Here is a 26842-nt window from a genome sequence, read left to right as displayed (position 1 = left end):
TTCAACCCACCATTTTAAAGACTTCAAATTCTCAGCCTTTTGTTTTGTTCTTCTTATTTTTTCCCATTTTTCGTTATAATCAAACTAATTGAATTTGCAAAAAGAAGAAAAAAAAATCGGACCATTGAAGTTAAAAAGTTAGCCGACATTCATGCATATCTATTTTCAATAACTCCGTTCAAGCAACCTTCACCATTCATTAAACTTATTAAAAATGGTATAAAAAATTGATATTCTTTTGATTTCTCTTCATCGTCGATTTTGAATTAATTTATCGACATCGATTATTTTCACAAAAATCTCAATAATCACAGGAAAAATAGAATACAATAGGTGACAAGGGAAGGAAGAAAAAGGCAAAAGTTTAGGTGGGTGTATTAGGATAGGGTGGGAGATAATTTTTTTTTTTGTTATCGTTGAGGAATTGATGGTGGAGTGATAGGGAAGAAGAAGAAGAAAGGACAATGGGTTAAGTGGGGGGAGGAGAAAATTTCTTTTTTATTCTTTTTTCAATTTAATTTTTCTAGATTATTAATGGCTGGAAATATTTTTCATTTTTCAAAATTAAAAATTTGGACCAATGTGTCACGTGTCGTAATTTTATTCATGATTTTTTCAAGAAAATGTGTGTGAATTACACGCACAATATTTTTCAAGCTAATTGTCATTTTATGTTCAATAGATAAATATTCGTTAATATTAAAGTGTCTAATAGGTAAGAGTCCTAGTTGAGGTGTCTAAGTGAATTATGCGGACAACTTTAAGGGGCCGTGGATGACTTAAGCCTAAAAGGTATTATAAGTTAAATGAATTTTCAGACGTTAAAATAAAATGTACTACATTTCAGAAATTCATTGTGTATTTTACTGTCGATCTATTTGTGTAAGCTCAAAGGTCTTATTACAATATTATTTACAATTGTCGATGTATATAAGTAATCGATGAATTATAATTGCTTGAAAATAAAAAGGAAATCAGAAAAATTGATAGTATTGAATTTGTATAATAATAACAATAGAAACAAGAGATTTAATTTCCACGGGTGCAGAATCCACACCACTGATGAAACTGACAACAATAAAGTAGATGAAAAACCAAATATACAAACCCAAAAAACTCCACAAGAGTTTATAATATATGGGAATATCCTTTTGTCAGTGAAATAAAACCTATTTACTTATAATAATAATAAGTAATAACCTAATTAATTAAAATCTCTCATCATATGATAGAGACAAAAAAAAAAAAGATAGGAACATTTTTTCATCTAAACATTGAAATAAGTGAACAAAAATCATGTTCATGACAAGGAATAGTAATGCCCATATCATGACTAAATCCAAATTCTTCTTCAGCTCTTTGAAGCAAATTTTGAAATTGAGGATATGTTAACCAAGAAATAGGAATTATATATCTACTTCTATTTTCTCCAACATAAACAACAAAATGTCCTTTTGGAACATCATGAGGGAAACCATTCTCATTTTTTCCAAAGCTAGAACATCTTTTGATCAATTGTTTCAAAGCTGCTGTTTGTTGTTTGCTGCTACTTGTTTTCTTTAGACCCATTTTTTTTCTTTTGTTGTTTAGAAAGAGAAATATATTGAATGTGAGGAAAAAAAGAGAGGAAAAAAGGAGTATTTATGGAGTTGAAAAATGAAAAAACATAGGCATGTGGAGGGAGTGGGGACAAAGAAACTGAATAGGTAATGGGATGGTTTATTATGGGTACGTTTGTACGAGGACATTGAGGGCCTCTTTACTCCCTCCCATTGGTCTTCTACCCTACCTACACACATTATACTAAACAATCTAGCCAGCTAGATCAATACATACACTCACCACATAATTTTCTACTACTAAAGTTTATTACGATTTGTGATATACTTATCGATTAGATATTTATGGTGATGTATATATCATATCCATCAACATATTATGTAGTACTAAACGTATGAATTGTACGGGTAAATTTAGAATTACTGGTGTTTTCTGTCATGAGTTGCATTTATCGGAATTTCCAGGGATCCACTAGCACTTTGCAGAGGCGTATTCAGGAGGGGGTCATTGGGTTCACGTGAATCCATGCCCCCACCCGAAATCATATATAGTAGTGTTATATTTTTTAATTTTTTGTAAAATATATATAGATGTGTGAACCCACACACAAAGTATCATATAATGTGAGGATGATTGGGTGCACCTCTTAGTGAGGTTAGGAATTTGAATTTTATATCTATCTTGTTTTATTTTTCTTTTTAAAATTGGGTAACACCTCTCTAAGTGGTGGTTATTGATAGCACTTTTGGCATTATAATTAATTAAGCATTTCAATTTTGAACCTACAGTTTTAAAATTGTAACTCTTTTCAATGATAAGAACTTAAATGTCAAACCGATTAGATCCACCTTTTCATAATAGTGCACACATCATCCCGAAATCCTGAATACGCCTTTGACACTTTGGAGCCAATTAGTTCCAATACAAAAGTTATTTTTGTATTTAAGTGGGGTTAAAAGTTAAATAATGACAGGCAAATAATCTGTTTGTATAGATCATTCTCGATTTTTTTTCTTGGATTAAAATGAGCAGGTTAATTATAGGAAATTACCTCCAATGACCTTAAAAATGAGTTATTTTGAACTTTTGATCCTCACTTGTCCATGAGTAAACCTTTAAAGTTAAATGTTAAAAATATTGCTCATTAATCAAAATTTGTTAAACTTGAAATTTTACTCTAGCAAACGGATCAAAAGCAAGGTCGTCTTCCAAATCACCCGGTCAATTTGGCTACGTGTCCAATGACATTTCTCATTTGTTTCTTTTATGATTTGTATAAATCAAACTGATAAATATCCTTTTCCTTTGTCATGATTATCTCAAACAAACCAAACACAAATATAATTTTCTATATATTATGATAACTATTTTACAGGTCAATTGGGGCTAATATTAATGCAGACCAAATGGACCCAAACTTTAAATGAACTAGCTTAGGCTAATGAACATATACATAACCCGGTAACCGAATCAATATATTCCATGTCTTGATATCACATTTTTAATACTCTTTGTAAAATGTCCCTTAAGCTATAACGATATTAAATCTAATGACAATTCACTATAATGCTGGTAAATATTAACATTTTTTAATTTGCTAATATGTATATTTATTATCGTTAAAAGTTATTTTTGTTGTTTTATGAAACATTATATTCCTTGTGCCAAAGTGATTTCACACACACATGTTAAATGCAATGTAATTTACTCATGATCAGGAACTTTTAAGCAGAAAATTAAGGAGACATCAATCAGTTAATTAGTTGTAAATTAACGTTGTCTTAATTAAACAATATAATAGTATTGACAATATAGGAATAAAATGTATATGCATGGCTGTAAAGTCAAATACTGGGGGCTTCCAATTATAAATAGTAGTCAAGTTCTGCTAAAAATGGCCACTTTGAAAAAGTGGACAACATTGAAAGAAATGCAAAGAGTAAGAATTATAACTGATAAAATGTCGATGCCACTTTAAGTGATTCAAATTCGTTGCACTTAAAAGTCAAAAGATGTAGGTTTAATTATTATTTCCTCCCGTCTCAAATTATCTGTCATAATTTCTAAAGATAGTTCTTACAAATTATTTATCGTTTTAAAAGTTCAAAATAAAATGAGTTATTTATTCTCAATTTATCCTTAAGAGTTATTGTTATTGAAGATGACATGTAGGGTTATTCATCAAGACTAATAAAAGGTAAAATAATTTAAAATTATACCTTAATAATGTTTCTTTAAGAGGCTTGTAAAAAATCTTTTTAAAGTGGAACTCTGTGACTATAATATCCAAACCTATGGTTTATGTTCGTAATTATTGGAGTGTAACAATTTTCTAACAAGTAATATTTTTTTCATATCATTTGAGTAAGGGAAATGGTACGAAATAACAAATTATTAATTCAAATTAAATGTTTTAGCTATATTTTATTTTATTTGTAATTCGCAGCAAACATTTCATTTTTTTTGTCATCTGGTTTGATATACAATTACCCATTCAGTATACAAATGTCTAAAATGTATAAAATGTGTTTGTGTTTGTATAAAGCAAGAAAAAAGTGTATATACAAATACAAATACATATATTTTCGTCCTATACACTTATAATTATACAAATACAGATCTTATTATATAAATTACAATGTATAAATGAATTTATACAAAACTGAACAATTTGTATAAAATTGGATGTATCTAGCGAATTATACAAATCAAAAGCTCCATAGCAAACATAAAATTTGTTATGGAGCGCAATTATACAAACTATAGCTATAACATATAAATATGATTTTTATGTTTGCTATATGTGAAGTTATTCTTTGAGTAACGACAGAAACTAATATATGTCATTTTCATTTTCTGTCAAATATCAAATGTATGGTACTTCTAAATATTATTAAATACGCTAGAATGATTTGTCACTAACTTAAGAACCCGCGTTTTGCTAATTTCTATATGAGGGATAAGATGTATTTTTGAATTGTTTCCTTTTATAAAAGAATTTATTTCATATTTAAACAAAATATTTTTAGTCGAAAGGAAGAAAATAATTTGCATCCCTTATAAATGAGAGGAATCATTTTTCTTTAAAATACTTCGATGCTTAAAAATTGTTATTGAGGTAATATGAATATATGATAATATTTGTTTACACTTTATCTTATTTAAATCTTATTTATGAGATTTTATTAGATATGTCATTGTTATTATTTAATTATTATTAATCTTTAATTAACGAAGTAGTAGAAGTACCGGCCTCCTATGGATCCAACCAAATATTGGAAATCCCCTTAGGGTATTTTCTAACATAAAGCATTTTCCTATACATACAAAATGCACCATATATATTCAGCATGTAACCAAATTAAATGATCCAAAAATTCCAAATACAGTCAAATTTCGTTCGCTTTACCAATAGTTTCTTATGATAATCTGATTTTGTTTTGAAATTGATTTTTCATGTTATATTTTACTTTATAACTGATTTTCATTATATAAGTACCAGTAAAATTATTCATCTATAATAATTATATTTAAATATTATAAAGAGTATTTTGTAAGAAATATATTATGTATAAAAATAAAATATTTATAGTAATCATTGTATTTAAATAATGCCCATTATATATATATATATATATATATATATATATAGACTACTCATGTTTGCCTTATATTTATATTCATATTCTTTCTATTTTTTCGCTTAAATTAGTTAACAAATGCTTTCTTTCTTCTTGGTATACAAAATCATTACACAATTTTTTTTTTACTTTTACTTATAACAACTAAATAAGATTTAAACGTCAAATATCAATATACATGTATAACATCACCTCACTTTCCTAAATTTCTATTACACTTTATACAAAAGTGTCATATGTTTCTTTAGGGGTGTAAATGGATCAAGTTGGTTCGGATTTTTTAAATATCAAACTAAACCATTTATGTCGGATTTTTAAATCTATAAATCAAACTAAACTAATAACATTCAGGGTTTTTAACCTCAGATTTTTTCGGGTTTCACGGGTTTTTGAGTTTTTCCGGTAAAGTATTCATACAAACATATAATTAACTTGTCTTTCAATTTTTTCTTTAGTCTTACCAAAATATAATTATCTAAGGTGTTTCTTAAGAAAATAATACAAAATATGATGAGTGATGATACTAAAATATTCAACAAAAATAATAATGAAATCACATAAAACAAATATTGCAAATAAATAAGTCAAAATGAAAATGATCATAATTTTAAGATGCTAAATCATGCCAAAATAAGTCTAATAAGTATTAATTATATGACTAAACATTAAAGAAAACTAAAATTAGGTATAATATTCTAATTATCTAAACCAATATATAACTAAGGACAAATATTCAACATTATTGTCATACTTAGTATTTGAGTTGATTTTTTGTTAACAATAATATTGATTTGAGCTTCATTAGAATTAATAATAAATATGGAATATACAATTTATAGGACTATTCAAAATTTTAAGTCAAACTTGAAATAATATGTTAAAAGATAAAAATTATGAAAAAGTATAAGAAATATTTATAAATTATATGAAAGTAAATACTTTTATGTATAAAATAATTTTTAAAAATTAAAAATATGTTATCAAGTTGGTTTGGTTGATTTTTTTTTTCTCAATTTACAATTTGGTGTGATTTTCGATTAGATTTTGTTCACCTGTGTTTCTCCCGTTCTTCCTTTTTGAAGAAAATTAAGTGATTTTATCTCTCATATGTTTAGAGACAATATGATACTCCCTTTCCCTTCTTAATCACAATTATATTCTAATTATTCTTTATTTTATATTTATTTTTAGTTGGTAAATGAATTTTATAAGTGTTCAAAAATCAAACTCAATACATTATTCAGATAGTATTAACATTAGCATCGTATATTCATATGGCACCGGCACGTGTCCCTAATAATCAACGAAGAAATACTAATATTTTAGGTTTAACAAGATGAGCTACAATATGGGTTGACATTGCCAATGGTGGTAGATTAAAGACAAGTCAACACCACAACATTAAATAATGGATATAATACCTTTTGAGGTCAACTAGATTGAAGCACATAATATGTGTTTACTCTTAAAATAAATCAATTATATTTATAAACATGGTTTAAAGACACACGAATTGAGATAATTAATTAAAACACACTATTTATATACTATAACTTGCTTAATTGATATGAACTAGGCAAAAGAAAAACAAATGGATTAATTAATAAGTTAAGTAAATAGAATGAGCTTGTGTTCCGGTGCTAGCTAGTAGCTAACATCGTCACGAAGTAAACTTGATTTTATTGAGAACAATGGAATAACAAAGCTCAAAGCTTAAGAACTCAAAGTATTAGTGTTGATGATGAATTAGATGGTTCATACACGTAATAATTCCCATGCATTATTGAGACTATGATTTTCAACATTGAAAACTATTTGTACTCAACAATAACGACCCTGTTTTTGCCAATTTGAATCATGTTTCAACTTATAAAAACGATAGATGGACAATTTCATAATTGGACCACCACGTTAGATAGTCAGAAATCACCCTACAGCCAGGACATCAATCATCAATTTTTTTATATAAAAAATAGTAAATGACAGCACTTTCTCTTAAATGTCACTCCCATTTCTGCCCCTAGGTCATACTCAATGGTTTCAAAAGGATTGAAGTCGTTAATTGAGTTTATATATATCAAATTCCACCAATGAAACCTAATCATATTTTTCAAATCCTTAATACTAAATAGATTACTTCTCGATATAATTTTGAGAATATTCGTTTTGTTATCCACGTGTATGTCACTAAAGTTGCAGAACAAAAAGAAGTTGTTATTCCTCATCCTAATGATACCCTATACTTTTATTTTCTCATATAGGCTTAATTTTTATTTTATTTTTAACGTGATAATTGAAATGTTCACTTTGGGGACACAAATTAAAGGATGTACAAAAGGTAAAAGCACTTAGAGTGAATGAGAATGACCTTTCAAACTAACGTACTACAACTTTTAACTTTGATATTGATTTAAGCCTAAACTTTTTCCAGCTTGTGAGATGATGTGAACCAACTTGGTGTTCTCTTACTTACCATATCATTGAATTATCAATATCCATTGTCTTGTAAAGTTAAAGTTATTAACGAGAAACTCATTTGTTCAATCATATTATAAATATGTCTCCCCTCACACGCGACCTTCACTCTTTTCTATTTACATCTTAACATTTAACTCAAGATCTTCAAAGAAGAGATGGATAATTTCTTATATCCTATATTGTGAAACTTTACATAACTCTCCAAACTATTTGATAAGTAGGCGTATCTCGTGGAGGTGTGTAGATTGCAATATTCTTCTAGTGGAGAGATTACGAAAGAAAAAAATTGATGGACAAATGATATATCATTATGTGAACACACTCAATATCCCAATAAAAACATCTTCGTATGCCTAAGGAATTTCACTATAACCTTATCACTCTGGTCCCTCTTAGAATAGGAACCATATAGCTGTGATGTGCTTAAATTTAAATATAGACTTGTCTATTCTAGCTACATGTCGTGTATCATGTGTATTGATGCAGAGTGAGTTAAAGCGTGTTTGGATGGGCTTATAGCTTATAATGTATATGCCAAACATAGATTATTATGACTTAGATTTTAAGTAAGTGCTTCAAAACATTTTTAATCTTTATCCAAACACACTATAGTTTGAACTTTGAAGTACTATTACACTTCTAAGGATTATAATAGAGCAATAACTAAAAACAAAATTGCATATATCTGAATTGAGAGAATTATTTAGGAATTTTAAAATGCCAAATGACCCCCTTGAGCCTCTCCTCATTCGACATAATAACCTATTCTAAAGAAAATGTCATGTATCGACTTATAATATAGACTTCCCACATTCAAAAGAAAAGCCAGTTTTCTGGTCCATTCAGCCTTTTGTTTGTTTATTATTTTAATAATGGTGATGTTTGGCCAGTCTTGACTATTTCTTCTATACCTTTTATCTCCTACCAACACAAGTTCAAGTAGCTCTACTATCAAAGCTTAATCAAATGCATAAGAAGATTTTAGATTCATGATTTTAAGTTTAGGAGCTCTAAATTTTATTTTTTTATTTTTTTTATGACGAGGGAAATCCGCAGTCGCTATTTTTTGGGTGCGCACATGGTAAAAACCCCGCTCCTATGCAATAACTCGCAAACCACATAGAAGAGGTAACCAAGCAAGCCCGGTGCGACGAACTCGACCCAAAAGGCAAACCCCTTGAGACCTCCAATATGGAAGTCCCAAGCCCAAACCACTGGGCCACCCCGAAGGGTTAAGAGCTCTAAATTATAGCCATATTTGTTTATTGGATTTCAATAAATTATTTATACATATTAAGTGAATTTTCTACTAAACAAATAGGGTTTTGGATAAAAACTATTGAATGTCACCTCAGTCAAATAAGAAGAAACCACCTAGTATCTCATAGTTTTTATCCACTTGATTGACCGCTAAGACACATCATTGTACTGGCTCCTTTGAAAGCATCATTTGTTGTTTGGCGGTAAGGAGAAAATGAAATGTCTCAACATCATAAAACCTACCATGTGACCCTGCTTGAAGCTTGGTATCAACATCATAAGCAAATAAATACAGAAACTGACGTACTGCTAATGTCTACCCAAAAGATATAAATGAGAAAAATGACAAAGCAGACATGCATTCTAAAATTCAAAAAAGAGCACAACTATTATTAAGTCTTCTATTCTGGTGACAGGTTATGATAATTTTCATGCTTTCAGTCCTTCACATGTGGTGAGGCCCAAAAGTTGCCTTTAAAATTTGTCTGTATTGGTTTTCCAACATTCAAGAGAAATAAATCATCACATCCCATGCCTATGTTAAGAAATTAGTTAGAAACAAAACTAAAAACATAGGTAGTAGAAACAAATGAAGATTCAGGGTCGAGAATATGTAACAACCCAATCTACTAGTGATACTATTTTAGAACCCGACATGGTTTTAAAACTCATTACTAGAGTTTAAAACGTGTTTGCTTATATACCCAACATCTCTTTATGTCGATGTAAAAAGGGGAATATTGGTCAAGAATGGCTGATCATTGGGGTGGGTTCTGTTATGAATGAAGAATGGACAACATAACACACTGCTGACTAAAGGACCATCAAAGTTAATAATAACACAAGAAACAAATAGCATTTTCTATGTACATCCCTAGGGACAAGTGACAACATAATACTTGAATTAGCATGTGAAGCCATGTTACTCTTGCTTTCAAGTTGAAACAAAACGGAGGCTGCTAATACATCCGAGTTCTCAATTTCTACGGTAATCATAAACTTAATTTGTCCTGTGTTGTACAATTTGGAAATAACGAACATCAGAACATGTGAATTCTTTTGCCTAATTTCTACTGAATTTTAAGGGAGCCACACAAATTACTAGTTTAAAGAAATTGCGCAATGATCTCAAATGAACAATTGCAACTAGACAGCCGATTATAGAGGAATACATAAATTGAACATAGTAAAATAAGAAGTTAAAAATTTTCATTGAAATTTCCATGTCCCCACCCCCATCCCTATTTGAACCTCAAGGAAATCTTAATTGATATGAGAATGCGCTCTAGAAACCAAACCTATACAAGGGGCTTGAGCTAGAAAACCAATCTCAGTCAAATTACTAATTGAAAGAAAATATTATGGCTTAAACATGTGGTTGCCCTTCCTTTGTTATTTCCTGAGTGAAGTGATTCACACAAAGCCCCCTTCAACAAGAAAAGGTATAAATATGAAAAATTCTACACCATTTGGATTAGAGAATTTATGGAGGAATTGGGTTCTAAATCCCTAGAAACAAATCACTCGTTCTTGAATTGAAACATGCTCAGAAACGGCAATTCCAAGCATCACACCTCTACCACTAAAATCCTTGTGCATGAAAATAATAATCAATTTGGTTGTTATCGTCCAAAGTTGAAACTCTGTTATGAATTTTGACCACATTCTTCAACTGGAACATGTTCAAAAGCAACTACTCCAAGCAGGGGGGATAAGGGGGTTCCGTCGAAAAATTACAGTATATACATAAGATTAAATTTTTAATATACAAGTATATATATACTATTGAACCCCCTGAACATACACCAAAGTCGTAGCTCAGTGGCGTTGGGGGTTCAGGAATTCGCTCTACTGCACGCAAGGTCGCGTGTTCAAATCCGGGCAGAGTCATTTTTTTTATCAGCTTATATTTTAGGCATTTTAATTATTTTTAAAAAATAATAATGCAATCAGAAAACGATGTTTAGTTCCAAAAAATTATAACGCTGATTGGGAATTTAGAATTTATTAGCTTTATCCCTAATTATAAAGTCAACTATTAAAAAACCCTTTTCTTCTTGATTCGACCGTTTAATCCGACCCGTTTATATCCGATTCGACCCATTTATTTGTGGATATTATTTATGTGATTAATTTTTTTTTGAACCCCCTTGATGAAAATCCTCCCTCCGCCACTGACTCCAAGCATCACCTCTGCCACTAAGATCCTAATGCATGAGAATAATGAATTTGGTTGTTATAGTTTGACTGTACTATGGATTTTGACCACATTCTCTTGCATTAATTTGGTTGTTATAATTTGACTCTATTACAGATTTTGACCACATTCTCCATAAGACGCTCTTATTTCTTCCTTTCTCCAAGCTTTGGTTATGGAAAAAGGAACCAAGAGGGTCCAAACACTAGCCCACCAAATTATTGCTATAATAATTGATTTTTTTGTAGATATGCTCAAATTAGTCAATAATATAACGTTCCAAAAATGACCGTCGCGCTCTAACTATTGCTTCAAGCTTGAAGCCTTGTGGAACAACAATGATATAGTGGGTCTTGTGTAATATTTAGTAGGGATACTTATTTTCACTAGCTAAGCATATATTTAATAGTGCATTCATGCCGCCAAAACTGAAAAGGTACTTGAGAGAGGGTACTGCTATTGCTAATTAGTTTACCTTCTTGTATATAGGACAAATACCTTACCAGACCAGCAACAAAAAGATTCTAAGGATCAAGTTGAGTCAAGGTTAACTGGTTAAATACCAGGACAGAGTACAATATGGGAGGAAAAGGTCTAGTAGGCTTCCATTCATTACCAGATAAAAAAGAGGCAACACTCAACAGCTAAAGATGTGTTCTACCATTGATGCTAAAGAATGTCAAATGGCTGTCATAACAAAAATAATGATAGTAATACTTTCAACTTCAACCAGAAAATATATATATGCATGCTTTATTCAACACCATTAGTAAGAAAAAAAGAAGAGAATTTATCACATCTAGGCTTCTCTTTGCAAATAGTTGATGGTGCAACGTTAAATGAAGCGTGTTATAGAAAAATAATAGTCAAAAGGACTTATCCAAGTGCATGATATCACATATAAAACCAAAAGAAACAGCTAACTGCAAGTACATGTGCTAGAGTTCACACAGTAACCCCACACAGATACCAGAAACAACAAGAGCATAGCTAATGAAACATGAACTATGGAAAGACCATGTTAAAATCGAGAAGAGATGTCACATAACTACTGATGTGAAGAGTAGCACCAACCAAAAAAAGTAGAAATTATTAAAACATGAAAAGCAATAATGTGATGAGCATACCTGTGCGTAAAACCTGCCACTGAGGGAGCAAATGTACCAATTTAAGTCTCATGTAACATATCCGGAAAGCAACCCAGTAAGACTTCAGTCAGGAAATTTTCTTCCAATTTTTTTGACAAATGGTTTAACCATAAATCCTGGTAACATTCTTTTTTACAGAGGAGCCTGAATAACACAACTATCCTAGATGTTACAGAAAAATATCCTTAGACGTTATCCAGGACATAGTATAGCCTGTACCTCACAGCATATGGAGGAGATAGAAATGAAAGGAGGGGCCGGGGGGTAGTGAAAGGGTTAGGTCGAGATTTTAACAAGATATGGATGGAGAAAAGAAAATGAACTTCCACTAACTGAGCTAGTCGACATGTACAAAAGAACATGTAAATGTGACCGGCCAATCATGTACATACTCTAATCAGAATCCAGTTTGAATGTCTGGGGTAGCTCATCCATCACACTCAACTGCCTCCTCAACTTAACAATGTGAGCTTGCACCTGTCAGACCAATGTCCAATCAATTAGCTAATAGTAAAGTACTACTACTACAAATGTGGAAATTGAGTCTGTAAGCTCAAAGCGCATGGCTTAGAGGAGACTAAATGAGAAGATAGACAAATAAATAATCAAGGCAAGAAGGCTGGTGTGGCCAGCTGTAAACTTGTTCACAAAATATCTAATTTGCTTCAAAATGCAGCCTTTAGATATACATATTTGCATTTTGAGGTGCTTAACACAGGTGTTGTTTGAAATGTTACGAGTTCATCAATCAGGGATTTGAATCACTTGCACAATGTAGCTGACGCATGAAGCTTTGAACCATAGTTCGTTACCATGGTGAAATTGGGTTACTTTTATTATCTAGCGATCTGCTTCTCTCTTCTTTTTTCTAGTGAATGTATTCATCTACTTCTCTGATTAAGAAAAAAAAAAAGAACTGGGTCTCTTAAGAGCCGAAGGCATTCATATGCTTGAAGTTCCCTTTAAAACCCTAATGAAGTAGATAACTGACGGTCTAAAGGAGAAAAAAGGCACTCTCCAGTCTAGACAAGACAGTTTATCCAGGTCAGATGAAAATCGAGAATTCAATCCTAGCACTGAAAGATACAAGTAAAGAATTAATGATTGGATAGAGAAATTAAAGCTCAAGGAAAAATGTTGAAACATAAGTCTCATTCACCCAACATGTTTCGAGAATACACTTCTGCTCTACATTTCATCCAAAAATGAAAAAGGTAAATATAAACTTAATATAGAGATGAAAATGAACATTCAAGCTGTATTAACATAATTTATGTCAGAAATGTTTTTTTATAACCATGGAATCCGGGCCAACTTGTGTGCACTTCAACTAATCCCATGGTTACCTGCTATCTCCCACCAACACATGGTAACTCTGTCCACAAAGGCTTGGACAAATGGAAGAAATCACCTAGTGTGTTTGCCTGTTTACCTGTGCTGGGATTTGAACCTAAGATCTCATGGTTCTTAACCCACTTTATTGGCCACTAGGCCACACCCTTCTGTCACCAATATAATTCCATCAGCTTAAATAACTATAGGTCGCTACTCAGCTTTATATATAAGAAATTACGCATCCAGCTTTATCTCAAGGGAGGTACAGACACACGTGATTTCTAGTATCTATGAGCATGAATGTTTTTTACACAAAGAAGTTTAGATGCACTGAGCATGTCTGCATATGTGTGTGTGAGCGGGAGAGAGAGAGTTAAGTTAAGCTCACCCTCTGACGAGCTGCTGTGAGTTTTAAGAGTTCATCAGCCTCAGAGAAATTGATGAACCACTGACTAAGAGGATGGTTTTTTTGTATCACCTCTCTTCAAGGCATGCAGGTCCTCAATTGGTGCTAAGAAACATAAAGTAGAAAATTACAAACTGAAAGGACCAAGTTATTCCAGCAGCAAATCCAAAAGATCTCAGCAAAGAAGATATTTACCAGGAGGCAACTTAAATGTTGCAGGAAGCCGTGGCACGACTACTGCAGGATGGTTCTGAATACGAGAAAAGAAATCCTCAGGAGGGTCCGGGAATACAATCTCATTGTAAGTTTCCACAACAATAGGTTTCTTTGTTGACTGGGGGCCAGGCTCATTCTCTGCGTATAACTTCAAATGATGATACCTAGGGAAACAAGATCACTGTAAGTATATCCACGCTGCCAGGCAAAGTTTAAAGAGAAAAAGAAACCAATTCACAAAGTGAAGAACTTACAAATCCAACTTCTTTTCACCAACGTCATCGTGGAAGAGAAGGGATATTGCAATTTCAAACTCGCCCCAACCACATTCTGACAACTCAAAGGGCGGTGATTCTACCACTCTAACAGGATTATTAAAGCTTGGATGCAGTTGAAAAACAACTTTCTTGATAACGCCACTAAGATCCTCATTTGTTGCCCCACGAACATATACTGACCACCTATGTGACTGAGTTCTGATTGACAACCCCATATATTATAATTGTATCAAGAAGCATAATACTCTGAGCAAATAAATGCACTAAAAAGAATACCCACGCCCACTTACTCAGTGGCTTTCTTGCCTAGCCAAAATGCAATTGTTCCAAAGACTATTGGGACATAAATTTCAACATCTTTCAGCCTCTTGCATGAAGTCTGTGTAATACCAGAAATTAGTCAAATTATATCTCAAGCTATGAAAGAAGTTAGGTAACGGAAAAAACTGGTCAATGCGCAAGTCTCAAATAAATAACACTGCAAACTGATCAAACAGAATAATTCATCAAATACATAAATATAAGCAGCATGATGAAATATTACACTCTAGGATCCATGTAAAATCGAATCGTGCAGGTAATATGAAAAATGAAGAACTACTACCACTATATTATCAAAAACAGGGCCAATAACCTCCATTTTTATTAATATCCTAACATGAAACATACTTGCACCAATATCCGCACAAACATAGGAGTTAAAAGCATACGATACACCAAAAAATAGAAAAATAGTGAGAAGTACTAGTCATAAATTTATCAGATAACAATAACGTGCCTTTTTTTCAAAATCTTCGGAAGGGTTAGCAATTTTGGTGAGTTGTAGCCTTGGATCAGCGTCATTTCCACCAAGGTCACTGTCATTCGGCGTCATGGAAGGCGAGTTTAGAGGCATTTTACATGCAAAACGAACCTAGTTATGGAAATTGAGGTTGTTTTGACTAGTAATTTGAAGAAATTGGGAATTAGGGTTTTGAAATTGAAGAAAAAAAGGGGGATTTTAGAGGGAAGAGGGGAAATCTGATGCGTTTGGTGGGAATTAGAAAGGCGTGGAGTTTTGGGTATTACTGCGTATTTGCATGAAACAAAAGAATGTTCCAATTCTGGTTTTCGCCTCCCTCCAAACTAACCCGCCAAATATCAAGGATGTCTCTGTTTTCTTTTGAGGAAAGTTTATTATATTAGCAAACATATGTACTTTATTTATTTGAAATTTAAAATAGTGAGAGTTTAAAAAATAGCCAGAGTTTGAGTTTTATCTGCTTTATTTTGTATTTATCGACTTGATATGTATCATTTTATCAACACATTGTGATATAAAATGATACACCAAACTATTACTACGTTTTGTAATTAGTCAAATTATTGATATGATTGATAATTAAATTTCTCCTATTAATAAGGAAATTAAGATTGTTTCCCTAATTTTGATTAGTCATTTTACTATTCAACTCATCCTCCTTTCTAGCAAAAGATGGAATTATTATTATTTAAAAAGAAAAAAAATGCTTTTAAATTAGTACATTATATACAACTTTTTAGAAGGTTCTATGCGTATGATATTCTTGCAATTATTATAAGGCCAAAATGACAAATGTTGAGTAAAAGATTTAATTATACGATATTTGTGAATATATTGAAGCGTTATCTATATGATATTTGATAGTTTGACTCATTCTTTTCTATGTTAGTATATATTGTAATCATCAAAGAAGAGATTTGAGAGTTTAAGATAACCAAACGCCTATTTAGTATAATGTCTAAAATATACATGCTTATCCAAATAATCAGAGGTGCATCTTTAGCCAAGAACGAGTTAAGGTTTACAATTCGAAGATCAAGTCAGAGACTGCTAGACATCTTGCAAAGCAACTCTCACTGAACAAGAATGTTGAAATAGTTCAAGAAAAGAATTGTGGCGTAATCAAATTGGTTTATGAGAAAAAAAAATATATATTCTTACTTGATATGTTCTAAGGGTATATAGTACTAGAGTAATAATGAAAAATAATAGTAACTTTTAAGGTACATAAAAGCAATTAAAACTTAATATGAGTTGGATAAATTGAATTATAACCCAAGTCTCAATCAATTTTAACCCGAGTAACTTTTGAATGGATCAATAGCCCACACCCATTTATTAACTCAAACTATCTTGATCTGTTCAAATTCAGCTCAACCCGCCCATTTGCGACCTATAAATTGAACTTTGGTACATCACGAATTTAGGTACTAGAGAGCAAGGCATTATTCTTAGACCCATGCATACTTGTAAAAGAAAAACCAATGCCACTTGTCATTTATCGAAAAAGAACAAATATCATTATATCAATACCATTGTGTGACTGCCATCCTCAATAAATTGAAAAGGTGAAGAACAGAAGATATACAAGGCACGACACCGAAGAGGGTGCAGTCTAGTTTTTCCATTAGATTTGAGAATAAATCTGCATTTTATAAATGTGACAGTACAAGACAACAAGGGGTACAAAGATTCCACTCAAAGTTGCATTTACTGGATACAAGGTTTTGCAGAATGCAGTTGCTGCATTCACCTTTTATGCAGCAGGTGACAATGCCACAAGAAACAAATGGTCTAAACACACTGAGCTAAATATTTGAAGCACTTAGCGCCATAACTTTGCACTGTTCATTCATGGCCAAAAGCTGTGCCTCTTTCTTATCAAGTAGAGCAGCCAACCTCACATTTTGTTCCATCAGTTTTTGTACTTGGGCCTCTTTCTGCGTCTTCTCACTCTCCAATTGTGTTGTCTTGGCGACCAGCCTGGTTTCACATAAAACAAACTCAGCACACAATTTATCCAGATGATGAAAAATCAGTTCATCAAATTATTACAGCTTTAACATTTTGTGCCAATTGGGATATGAGAAAAATTTAGCTTGAGCACAGAAGAAAGTTGTAAGGAGCACAAAATTTAAAGCTTATATTAGCTCAAATAAATCTAGAAGTAAGAACAAGGGGCGTTCTCTCAATTCCAATCAGATGAAACTTCATCAAAGTTCGCGCTTTCTTTTTGTTCTGTACTACTATGTTACTTGGTCATACAACTACCAACGACTTTAAGATGCTAATTGGGTTGAGCAAGAGAGTAATGAAATGGAGGATATTGGAACATCATTTCAAATATATAGCATCAAGTTCTAATCTCAATTAATTATCAATTAGAAAAAGATTATTCAACTTCATTCAAAAAGAAAAGAACAAATTTTATGCCATCAGATAGAGAATACAACTTTTTCTTTTAATAAAAGTTTGAGAGAGCTGGGTTTTAAAATTGATGAACTTGACACTCATTATTGCCTTATATTGGATTAAGGTGTTACAAACTAGCAGTAAAACCTTCCGAGTTTATTCTCAATTATTTCATCCTGGTATCATCGAGTTTTTATTTATACTTTGAGATTCTTTAGTTTCTGGACTAATATGCTTTTACGCTCCATGACAGAATAACCAGGGCTCGTATACAAAAAAATAAAAATAAAATTGAGGACTTCAAATTTTACCCTGTAAGTAAATGAAAAATAGAGAAATTCTTTTAATTTTGTGTTCTTTGGCCAATGTACACCATTGGAGCAGATGCACTTTGTATAGAGTAAAGGCTCTAACCTCTGCTCCTTCGACTGATTGTTCTAATTTCTCACAAATATTTCTATTAAAAAAAAGTGGACCTTTGGCCTAGCTCAACCTCAAAAGCTAGCTCATATGGTGAGAGAAAACCATAAAATGAGACATCAACCATAGATTAAGAGATGTTTATTCCCTAGAATCAGTATTGTACCATATTGTAACCTAGTAACTAGTATAAATTCTCAACCAAACTTATGGGAATAATCAAACTTTTCCAATCACTCCTTAATCTTTTCCCTAATTTCTCACCCCTTGTAGAGTTTTCAGATGGTATATCTGTCTTACATCTGGGAGTTAGTGCAACAAAGCACACATCAAAATAAAATAAACATAACTCCATAAGCAACAATTTGGATTTTTTTTCCTTTTTGGTTCAGTTATCCCTGTAACATCATGTAAACAATGCATTGTTAATTCCAAATGGTCCCAGCCCTTAGCAGTGAACAATGATCAACACTGTTAAGATTCAAATGATCCCCCATCCCACCCCAAGCCTGGAAAATAATAAAAAAGAGAAATATGACGACCCTAGATCATTACACGAACAAGATCCTACAATAGTCCAATAGCTAAAAAGGGACGTTACAGCACTAAGCTTGTCAAGAGTCCAGCATGGTATTAATAGTCTAAATCAACCACACCCAAAGAAAAAGAAAAGTTTAGAACACTTGAACAACTATAAGTATCTAATTATCTATCCTTGCACTCCCTTTAAATCAATAGCTGCCTTGAGGTGAAATACATATATATACTACTTCTAAATTCTAATTCCTAAAAGCAATATTTTATACACAAAAAAACAGCCAGACCAGAGAAACAAGGTAGTAATATAGTGGAGCTATCACAACATTTTTTACCAAATAATACACATTAGACTTGTGCATTTGTATTGCAATTATTATACACAAGCTGCAAGGCAAGTATTATTCGAACACACAGGAAGAAGTTGTGCTTGGACAATTGTATTCCAGTTACAAGTTGTATGGCAAGTATTAAGATGCAGTGCTATGAAAGTAAGGCAAAAAGATATATTAATATTTAACTTCATGCATCACAGACACATTGTATAGCCAGGAAATAAAGAAACAGTTCGGTCCGCATGTTATGGTTAATGGAAATTTCTTTGACGAAAGGGGAATACTTACCGCTCAAAAAGCCTTTCAATTGTCTGGAATTGCTTTTCTGATGATAGAATTGTTTCTCTCACACTAATGAGACTACTGACATAGGATTTCAGAGACTCAAAGTCTGTCTTAACACGACAAAGCTCCTGCTCATTTTCTGCAGCTCTCTGCCTCTGTCTAGAAGTTTCTTCAACCAAATCTTCAACTCTCTGCCGCATCTCAGTCAGGATAAGATTTGTACCCAGAGCAAATCTTTCCATTTCCTCTAACTTAATAGACATGTTTTCAATCAGGAGCGTCTTCCTTTTAATCACTTCTTCACCTACTGTTACCTTGTCTTTCTCTATAGCAGTTTCAGATTCCGCCATTATAATCCTCTTGACAAGACTTTCCATAACATCTGTAACCAATTGTACACTTCTGAGTAATTCACTCATATAAGATCCATCTTGTTCATCAAGTTGACCATGTTTACTCGAAAGTCTAATCCATAATTCATCATCAGCATCATCAAAAGATGGGAGATCAACATCCCTAGTCCAACTGGATAATGGTATGCCATTTTTATCAACAATACCCACTCCATCTAGTTCTTTGATGCCGCATGAGGAATGGGCCAAATCTGGAACAGCCACGACTCTGGCTTTAGCTTTCAAATACGTCATCAATGTTGTAGCAGTTCTTACTCTATGCCATAGAACATCTAACTCCTTCTTTGTATCTTCTTCTGATCCCTGAATAGAAGCTTTTACCTCCAACAGTTTTGCTTGCAAAGCATCCACTTGGGACTGGCTTTTCTCCATCTCTAGCTTCCAAGTAACGTCTGTTTGAGTCAATTGGGATTTCAAAGCTGAGAGATCAATATGTCCCTCCCCCGCCATCACCTTATCAAGTCACTGATGTGAGTTCAGGAACCTATAAAATTAAATGTTTTAGGAACATTGGGTTTTCGTAACTAGTAGAAGACAGTTGGTCAAATGAACCACATGGGAATCATATCAAAACTTTAACTTTAATAACCACCCTGCAGCTCTCGACCTTTGGGTAAAAAAGGCCAATTGAATACAAATTCTTCTACGGTGATTTTATTCACTTTCATTCAAGCAGAATATTCAGATTAAAAAAGTTAAGCTGCACTCATTTAAAACTTGTTGAGGAATTCCCATGACATCACAGGATAAAGCATAATAAATCCACCATGTTCTTTGCAATGCCCCAGGAATTAGTCTAATTTCATTCACAATACACCACAAGGACAGCATTTCCAGATAAAGTTTATTAAGAACATTATAAAGTCATACAAATTCGTGGCGAACTGTGCTTTCGCAAGGCTAGAAAAGTACAAAACAAACTGGCAGGAAGTTTAGACATCGCTCTACTGATTACATCCATATTAATCCAAAACCCAACTGTCAAAAAGCCTTCTTTGACGAATCAAGCTCATAAAAATCCAAGAAAGAGAAACCCCATTATCTGTTCCTCCCCCTCCTAGAAAAAAACAAAGAAAATAAAACACCTAAAAGAATTAGAATTTCAGACCAAGAAATGGACAATTTTCCCGCATAAAGTATACCAAAATCATAGGATTAAACCCTTCTTATCAACACCCATCAAATTCCGATCAACATTCAAAGAATTGGAACGAAAAGAAATACAAAATCAAGGTAATTTGTTAATCTAAACAACTTTGCGCAGTTATAAAAGGGAAACAGGATTTCGGAGGAAGACAAAGTAAGCAGAACCAAAAATTACAATTTGTGAAGATAAATAAAAGAAGGCACCTCGCAAAATTGAGGGTAATTTTGGGTGTTGATGATGATAATGCTTCAACACGTATAGTCTCATGGAAAATTATCAATGAAAATTTCCATCACGAACCAATTTGGTAAAGGCAGTTTCTTGCTTTTTGTTGTCTCTACCTTTTCCTTGTCCAGTTTCCTTACAAAATTATATAGTGGGACCTTTAGGTGTTTTGTTTAGTCCATAAAATGAAAAACCACCAAATGGATTCAGGATAAAATGACATAAAAAATGTTTATGGTTGTGTGTCATGTTCAATTTTAACTTTTTTTTATATACCAAATAATGTTGTCTTAAAAGATTTTTTTGGAACTCGTTTGCTGTCCCATTTTTTAAAATTTAAGTACTTTTTCATTAGAAATTATAATCCGGAGTAAAAAAAGTTGCTCATAGAATTACATCTAGCAAGATAACATAAAGTGTATAAGAATATTACTCCTGAGATTATCTTGTTCAAAATTTTCACAAATACACACCAACTTCCAAAAAAAAAAAATCAAAAAAGTTTTCACAAACAAATGTCAGTGTAGAGTTAGTTGCACTATCAGTTATTGAAAGGCATTTGTTGATCATTACCAATAATAAATGAAATTAGTAATCTAGAAAATAAGATAAATAATTTTAATTACATTAAATTGCATTGATATTGTAAAAGTTTCATTACATCAACAGTGAGTATAAATTAGTAAATCCTTGTTTATATACCATTGGTCATAGCTCAGTTGGACAAACAAAAATGAAATTTAGGGCATGACACTACATGCAGATCATAGTACCTGCTTCAAATTAAATACTACAACTGCACCTGGATGAGATGTCTTTTGTTCTTATTTCAAATATTTACATATGAAACACCCAATGCATGGACAAATATAGGTGCCTCCAATTGCATACAAAGGTGTCACTACTAGGTTGAAGGAAGTTAGGAATGTACATTTTGACAACTTCTTTACTTTGACCTAATAATCGCTCTTAGGACATATCTATCATGATACATTTCTTTATATATAATATATACATGATCCGAGCCAAAGCTACTAACCCTGTCCAGATAGAGTATAGTTTAGGCCACCAGCTTGGTGAGGGCAGGCTGTCTGAATTCTGATGACAGGTTAAGGCAAGGCCTGCTTAGTAAACAGGGAAAAATGAGTGATGGAGTTGAGTTTTCAGTTTTTCACAAACGACTCTACTTGTGAAGAAGAGGTGATAAGGCCTGAGATGAGTCCTACAATGAGGGCACTGTTGTAGGTAGTTGGTTCACTTTGCGAAATGTTGTTCCGAGAGTCCATGTATGTATCACTAAGGGATGGTCCCCCAACAAGAGCTCCAACTGCAACATTTGGATTAGGGTGTCTTGTGTGAAGCCATTTGAAGCCATCACTGCAATTAGAATTAGCATTTACTGGAATTGAAGCACCTCTATGGTGAACTTGCTGAGGATATCTACTTCCATAACCAACAAGGTAGCTCATTTCCATTGGATTGTTTCCCAAGATATAATCCAACTGAAAACAAAATAAGAAGTTCGATGGCCTTGAGGTGTAATGCATTCAGAGTTAAAAAAACAAAAATACTGCTTAAAAGCATATCAAGAAAGAAGAAAATACATAAGATAAAAGTTTATTCAAGAGAAATTATTTAAAAGATGTTCTTCTTAACCCTTTAGTCTGTTCAACGGACCATTTCATCTACACAGAAAATCAGACTCTGGAGTCATGTGTTGTTCAACTGAAACTACTAAAAGGATGTTAATGACATGTTCAATTGGCCGTGCATACATTAGTACATACCTGTGAAACTGCAAAGTTGCGCAACTCTGTTGGTTCATATAACTTCCCACTGCAATATAAATTTGATATTTGGGAGCTAAGCATGTAATCACTGTAAACCACTGCCAGAAATGAAGAGGCCACAGAATACTGGAATGGATTCCACTGGTTCACCCATACCAGGCGATCTGCCACAAAATTATAGTTTTATTGCAGCAACTTTTCTTTCTAAAAAGAAAAACATCATAATTATACAATGACTTGTTGACAATGTTTTTCTTTATTTGGAAGGGATCTAAATATAGATGGGCCAAATTTGCTGACAGGGTCACAATTTCATCACAATACCTGCTGTTCTTTGAGAGGTTGTCGTTGGGGATTCAGGTAGAAGTCCACACAAGAATATCTCAGAAGTTTGTCTGTACGACTGGAGGGAAAGACTTTCCTCAGTTGAAATGTCTTCCTTTGAACCAAAGAAATTGACCCTTGATAATAGGACCTGAATCAAACATAAAAATCTGCATAGTTAGCTGGAGAAATCTTTCTTCTGAATAATAAAAAAAAGGTCAATACTCAATTTTTGTTTATGAACATGATTTATCAGTATAGAGGTACATGCTTCACCAAATTATGGGCCATAACCTATTATAACAAAGCAAAGTAAGCAACCCAAACATAAGCAAGATTTTGTGTTCTTCATAGTATTTCCAAGTATCGTATTTTTCCAACTTCATGCTAATTGCACAAACAGATTCTATCAGTTCTAATAGCTAACATCTAAAAGCTAGAATTCTGGAATACATGCAACTTCGTGACATGTATGTGTACAATACCTGAACTCCAGCCAATTTGTTTTCCCAAGAAAACCAAGATGGATTTCCCCAATTAGCAAACGCATTGTCATTTACAGACACATATGTTAAGTAAGATTTGTCTCCGGTAGCATGATAAAGCCAAGCAGATGCCCACAAGAGTTCATCCACAAATCCAGTAGAATTATAGAAATCTTGCACTCCGGGTATGCTGATACTATACGAACCTCTATAACTATCAGCAAATTTGAATAACTGTTTGGCATGCTTTAATAGTGTTCCTGAGTAGGCAGAGTCAATTGACTTGAACACCAAGGATGCAGCCGCCATTGCTGCTGCACTTTCAGCCGCAACATCTGTCCCAGGATACGATGCGTTAACTTGTGTAAGAGGCCTTTTTCCTGTCATTTCCTCAGGTCTTTCCCAGCATGTGTGATCCAGCTTTGGGTCCCCCACCTTTCTTGCAGAAAAAAAAAACATAAAGACACTTCATTAAGCAACATTTCCCTTTTATCTTAATACTGCAGGCGTTTATGACTTGTGTATATGTTGTGTGCAGCAACAAACTAAAACGTCGTCATTTGCATTGGCTAGAAGGATAAGAAAACACATTCTCAGCAGTCAGAAAACCAGTTACAGGAGGCCTTGTTTAGGAAGTTGGAAGTAGAAAACAAAATGGAAGTTCTACATGATTATAGTGCAAATGAAGGAACAACAATTTCGCAAAGGAAATATCACAGGAAGTTCCAAATTAGTACTGAGGAAAAACTGAAAATACTTCTCAATTGTCATAGGGAATTATTCTACCTGAATATACAGGACATTTTCCGAAGGATGAGCATTAATAAGAAAATCAGTGATCCACTTGAGGGATTCATGGGCGTTATCCAGCTCGTTCACCATGTTCATGTGGTTTCCATACTCCAAAATTGCCCATGATAAAACTGTAGCAGTGAATGCCATTGGAAATCCAAACTTCACATGGTCTCCAGCATCATACATTCCTCTACTTAAATCCAAATTCACTTCACTTCCATCTCCCAAAGCCGAATCTCCTCTCCAAGCAATCTTATTATTCACCAATTTTCCAGCTGCAGTTAATGATTCAAAAATCAAAATAAGTACTCCTAAACTTAGGACTAATTAAGTGACCAATGTGAATATAGCTAGTCTTACACTTCTGAACGTCGAAGAATTGCATAGCAATGCTTAGAGCATTTGCATATTTGTCAACCACTTGGTGAGCATCTGCCTCTGAAGAATTAGAACGATGAAAATATTTTCGGAAACTGATTAAAACTGCAGCAAGAACAAGAGCCATGATCACCAGGATCAGCCCCCTCCATACCCATCTTTTATCCTTGTGTGGTTCTTTCTCCATTCAATTTCAATTCTCTTCACCAAAATGTTTCGAATAAAATCAGACCTTCCATTCTTTGAATGAACTAAATTATACTCTTCGTGTGGCCTCATTATATATGCTATTTGAGTATCTTGACAATCACTAAAATACAGTACATAGAGATGAAACCGGCATATCTGAGCTTTGTCTTTATCTGATTCTTGATTTCTCTCCTTCCAACATTTTGGAAGTATTTGGAATTGTAATTAACGAGAATCTTGATGTTTATTCCTCTTCCTAAACTATGTCACCAATAAAACCCTCCCGCTTACGAAAGGTTATTCTTTCTTAATCATATTCCAACTATGCTTGCTCCCTCTTTGTCAGGGAACAAATAGCTTCAACTTTACTCCATAAAAAAAGGAATATTAAAAATCAAGTAAAAAAATGTAATATTTAAGTTCTGAAAGAGAATATATCATGGACCATCTTAAATTTTCTTATGTCATTGGGTGTACAAAGAGGTTGACAATTTCAAGTTCAAGAAATAGCATTAAGGGGATGCTTGCTTCATGTTTTAGTTATATAGAGATTTCATATTTTATCGCCCATAAAATATATATATCCTCGCATAACTTATGCAAGTATTACCACTGAACTCTTCTTTGATACAGCATCATGACTAAGAGTACTGTAGTTGTTAAAGGGATAACAAAAATATATAGTATCCAATTATTTGCTTAAATCTAGTAGTACTAATAACTTTCAAGTTTACAAAAAATTGGACTAATTAAAGCAAAGAGGGGAAAAATTTCTTCTGATGATCTCAAACTTGAACTTTCCAGTGGATCAAGGTTTGTCTCCTGTACCTTTAAACATAGATTCAGGAGCAAGAGGAGTAGGAGTATCCAACTGGTAAAGGTCAAATGCAGGACCAACAAATCAAAAAAGTATCCAACCCCCAATTATAATAAAAATAGAAGCATAAGCAAATTTGTTTAGCCAGAACAAAAGTCCTTTTTCTCCAACGTACAATTTTTTATGATAAGCGAAATTCATAGTTATTATCTGCTGGGTACATATAAAGTAAAATTTCATTCCTATAAGTTATTTGTATTTTTCATCTATATAAATATTGAGTAATTTTGCTCAACAATACATAAATGTTAATTGGGTACTAATTTCCAACTTTACACTAAACCTTCCACTACCTCCCTTCTATCAAAGTCTCGAGATTGCTTGACAATCATATGTTACTGGAGTTTCGACTGAATTGTTAGGTTTCTTTTTAATTACGACATATTTTGACTAACTTCAAAATATATAAAGAAAAGAATATTTTTGAAAGTCATAATCATGAGATATTTTGTTACTATAAAAATAAGTACTTATTATAATTTCTTTTCAAAATTACAAGTCTCAAATATTAAAAGAATTCTTTTTTAGTGAATAATAGTAGTAAAATAGACCAATGGAATAAGAATTTGTTCCCATCTCTCTTATAGTTTCTTTTTTATTAAAAAATAAAAAGTAAACAAAGATCTTTTTAGTTTGGGTAGCCTTCATAAACTTTCACTATAGAAAATAAATGGAGTCTTAAGGTGTATTTGGTAAGAGGAAAATATTTAAAAATTAATAATTTTCAAATTCTTTTTTTTTTTTTTGTTTTAGTCTCATCCTTCAACTTAGGTCAGAAACTCAAAATTTAAACTCGATTTAAAATATGACACTTCATCGAAACTCAATTCAAAAATCGGAGTCGGAAATGGGTCCCATATGTTTTTCTGTTCTCTTCCAATGTTTCTTTTCAACAGTTTCTCGAATTTC

General features: G+C 32.7%; 3 protein-coding genes and 1 pseudogene across 4 annotated transcripts; all 4 read right to left on the bottom strand.

Moving 5' to 3' along the window:
- Positions 1–997: 997 nt before the first annotated feature.
- LOC125822316 (auxin-responsive protein SAUR50-like) lies at positions 998–1590 on the bottom strand. The gene has a single exon (XM_049501712.1). It carries the CDS (start codon positions 1567–1569, stop codon positions 1264–1266), a length of 306 nt encoding a protein of 101 aa, XP_049357669.1. The 5' UTR covers positions 1570–1590; the 3' UTR covers positions 998–1263.
- Positions 1591–12346: 10756 nt separating this feature from the next.
- Positions 12347–15514, bottom strand: LOC125822012 (transcription initiation factor TFIID subunit 14b-like; annotated as a pseudogene).
- A 1449-nt stretch (positions 15515–16963) lies between these two features.
- LOC125822011 (uncharacterized) lies at positions 16964–21210 on the bottom strand. Its single transcript, XM_049501388.1, has 3 exons — positions 21074–21210; positions 19314–20207; positions 16964–17304 (listed from the first exon to the last, which is right to left on the bottom strand). The coding sequence occupies exons 2-3, from the start codon at positions 20171–20173 to the stop codon at positions 17130–17132; spliced, it is 1035 nt and encodes a 344-aa protein (XP_049357345.1). The 5' UTR covers positions 20174–20207; positions 21074–21210; the 3' UTR covers positions 16964–17129.
- A 688-nt stretch (positions 21211–21898) lies between these two features.
- Positions 21899–26046, bottom strand: LOC125822487 (endoglucanase 2-like). Of its 2 annotated transcripts, XM_049501889.1 has the most exons (7): positions 25885–26046; positions 24850–24972; positions 24481–24764; positions 23695–24129; positions 23210–23360; positions 22883–23049; positions 21899–22597 (listed from the first exon to the last, which is right to left on the bottom strand). In XM_049501889.1, the coding sequence occupies exons 1-7, from the start codon at positions 25892–25894 to the stop codon at positions 22259–22261; spliced, it is 1509 nt and encodes a 502-aa protein (XP_049357846.1). In that variant the 5' UTR covers positions 25895–26046; the 3' UTR covers positions 21899–22258. The 2 variants fall into 2 exon arrangements, with proteins under 2 accessions (XP_049357846.1, XP_049357845.1); XM_049501888.1 differs by lacking the exon at positions 25885–26046 and having other exon boundaries at positions 24850–25107.
- Positions 26047–26842: the final 796 nt, after the last annotated feature.

The sequence above is a fragment of the Solanum verrucosum genome, unplaced genomic scaffold (assembly GCF_900185275.1).
Source record: "Solanum verrucosum unplaced genomic scaffold, falcon-dt-bn FXZP01000103.1, whole genome shotgun sequence".
NCBI classification, from domain to species: Eukaryota; Viridiplantae; Streptophyta; class Magnoliopsida; order Solanales; family Solanaceae; genus Solanum; species Solanum verrucosum.
This window is presented reverse-complemented; position numbering and strand designations above follow the sequence as displayed.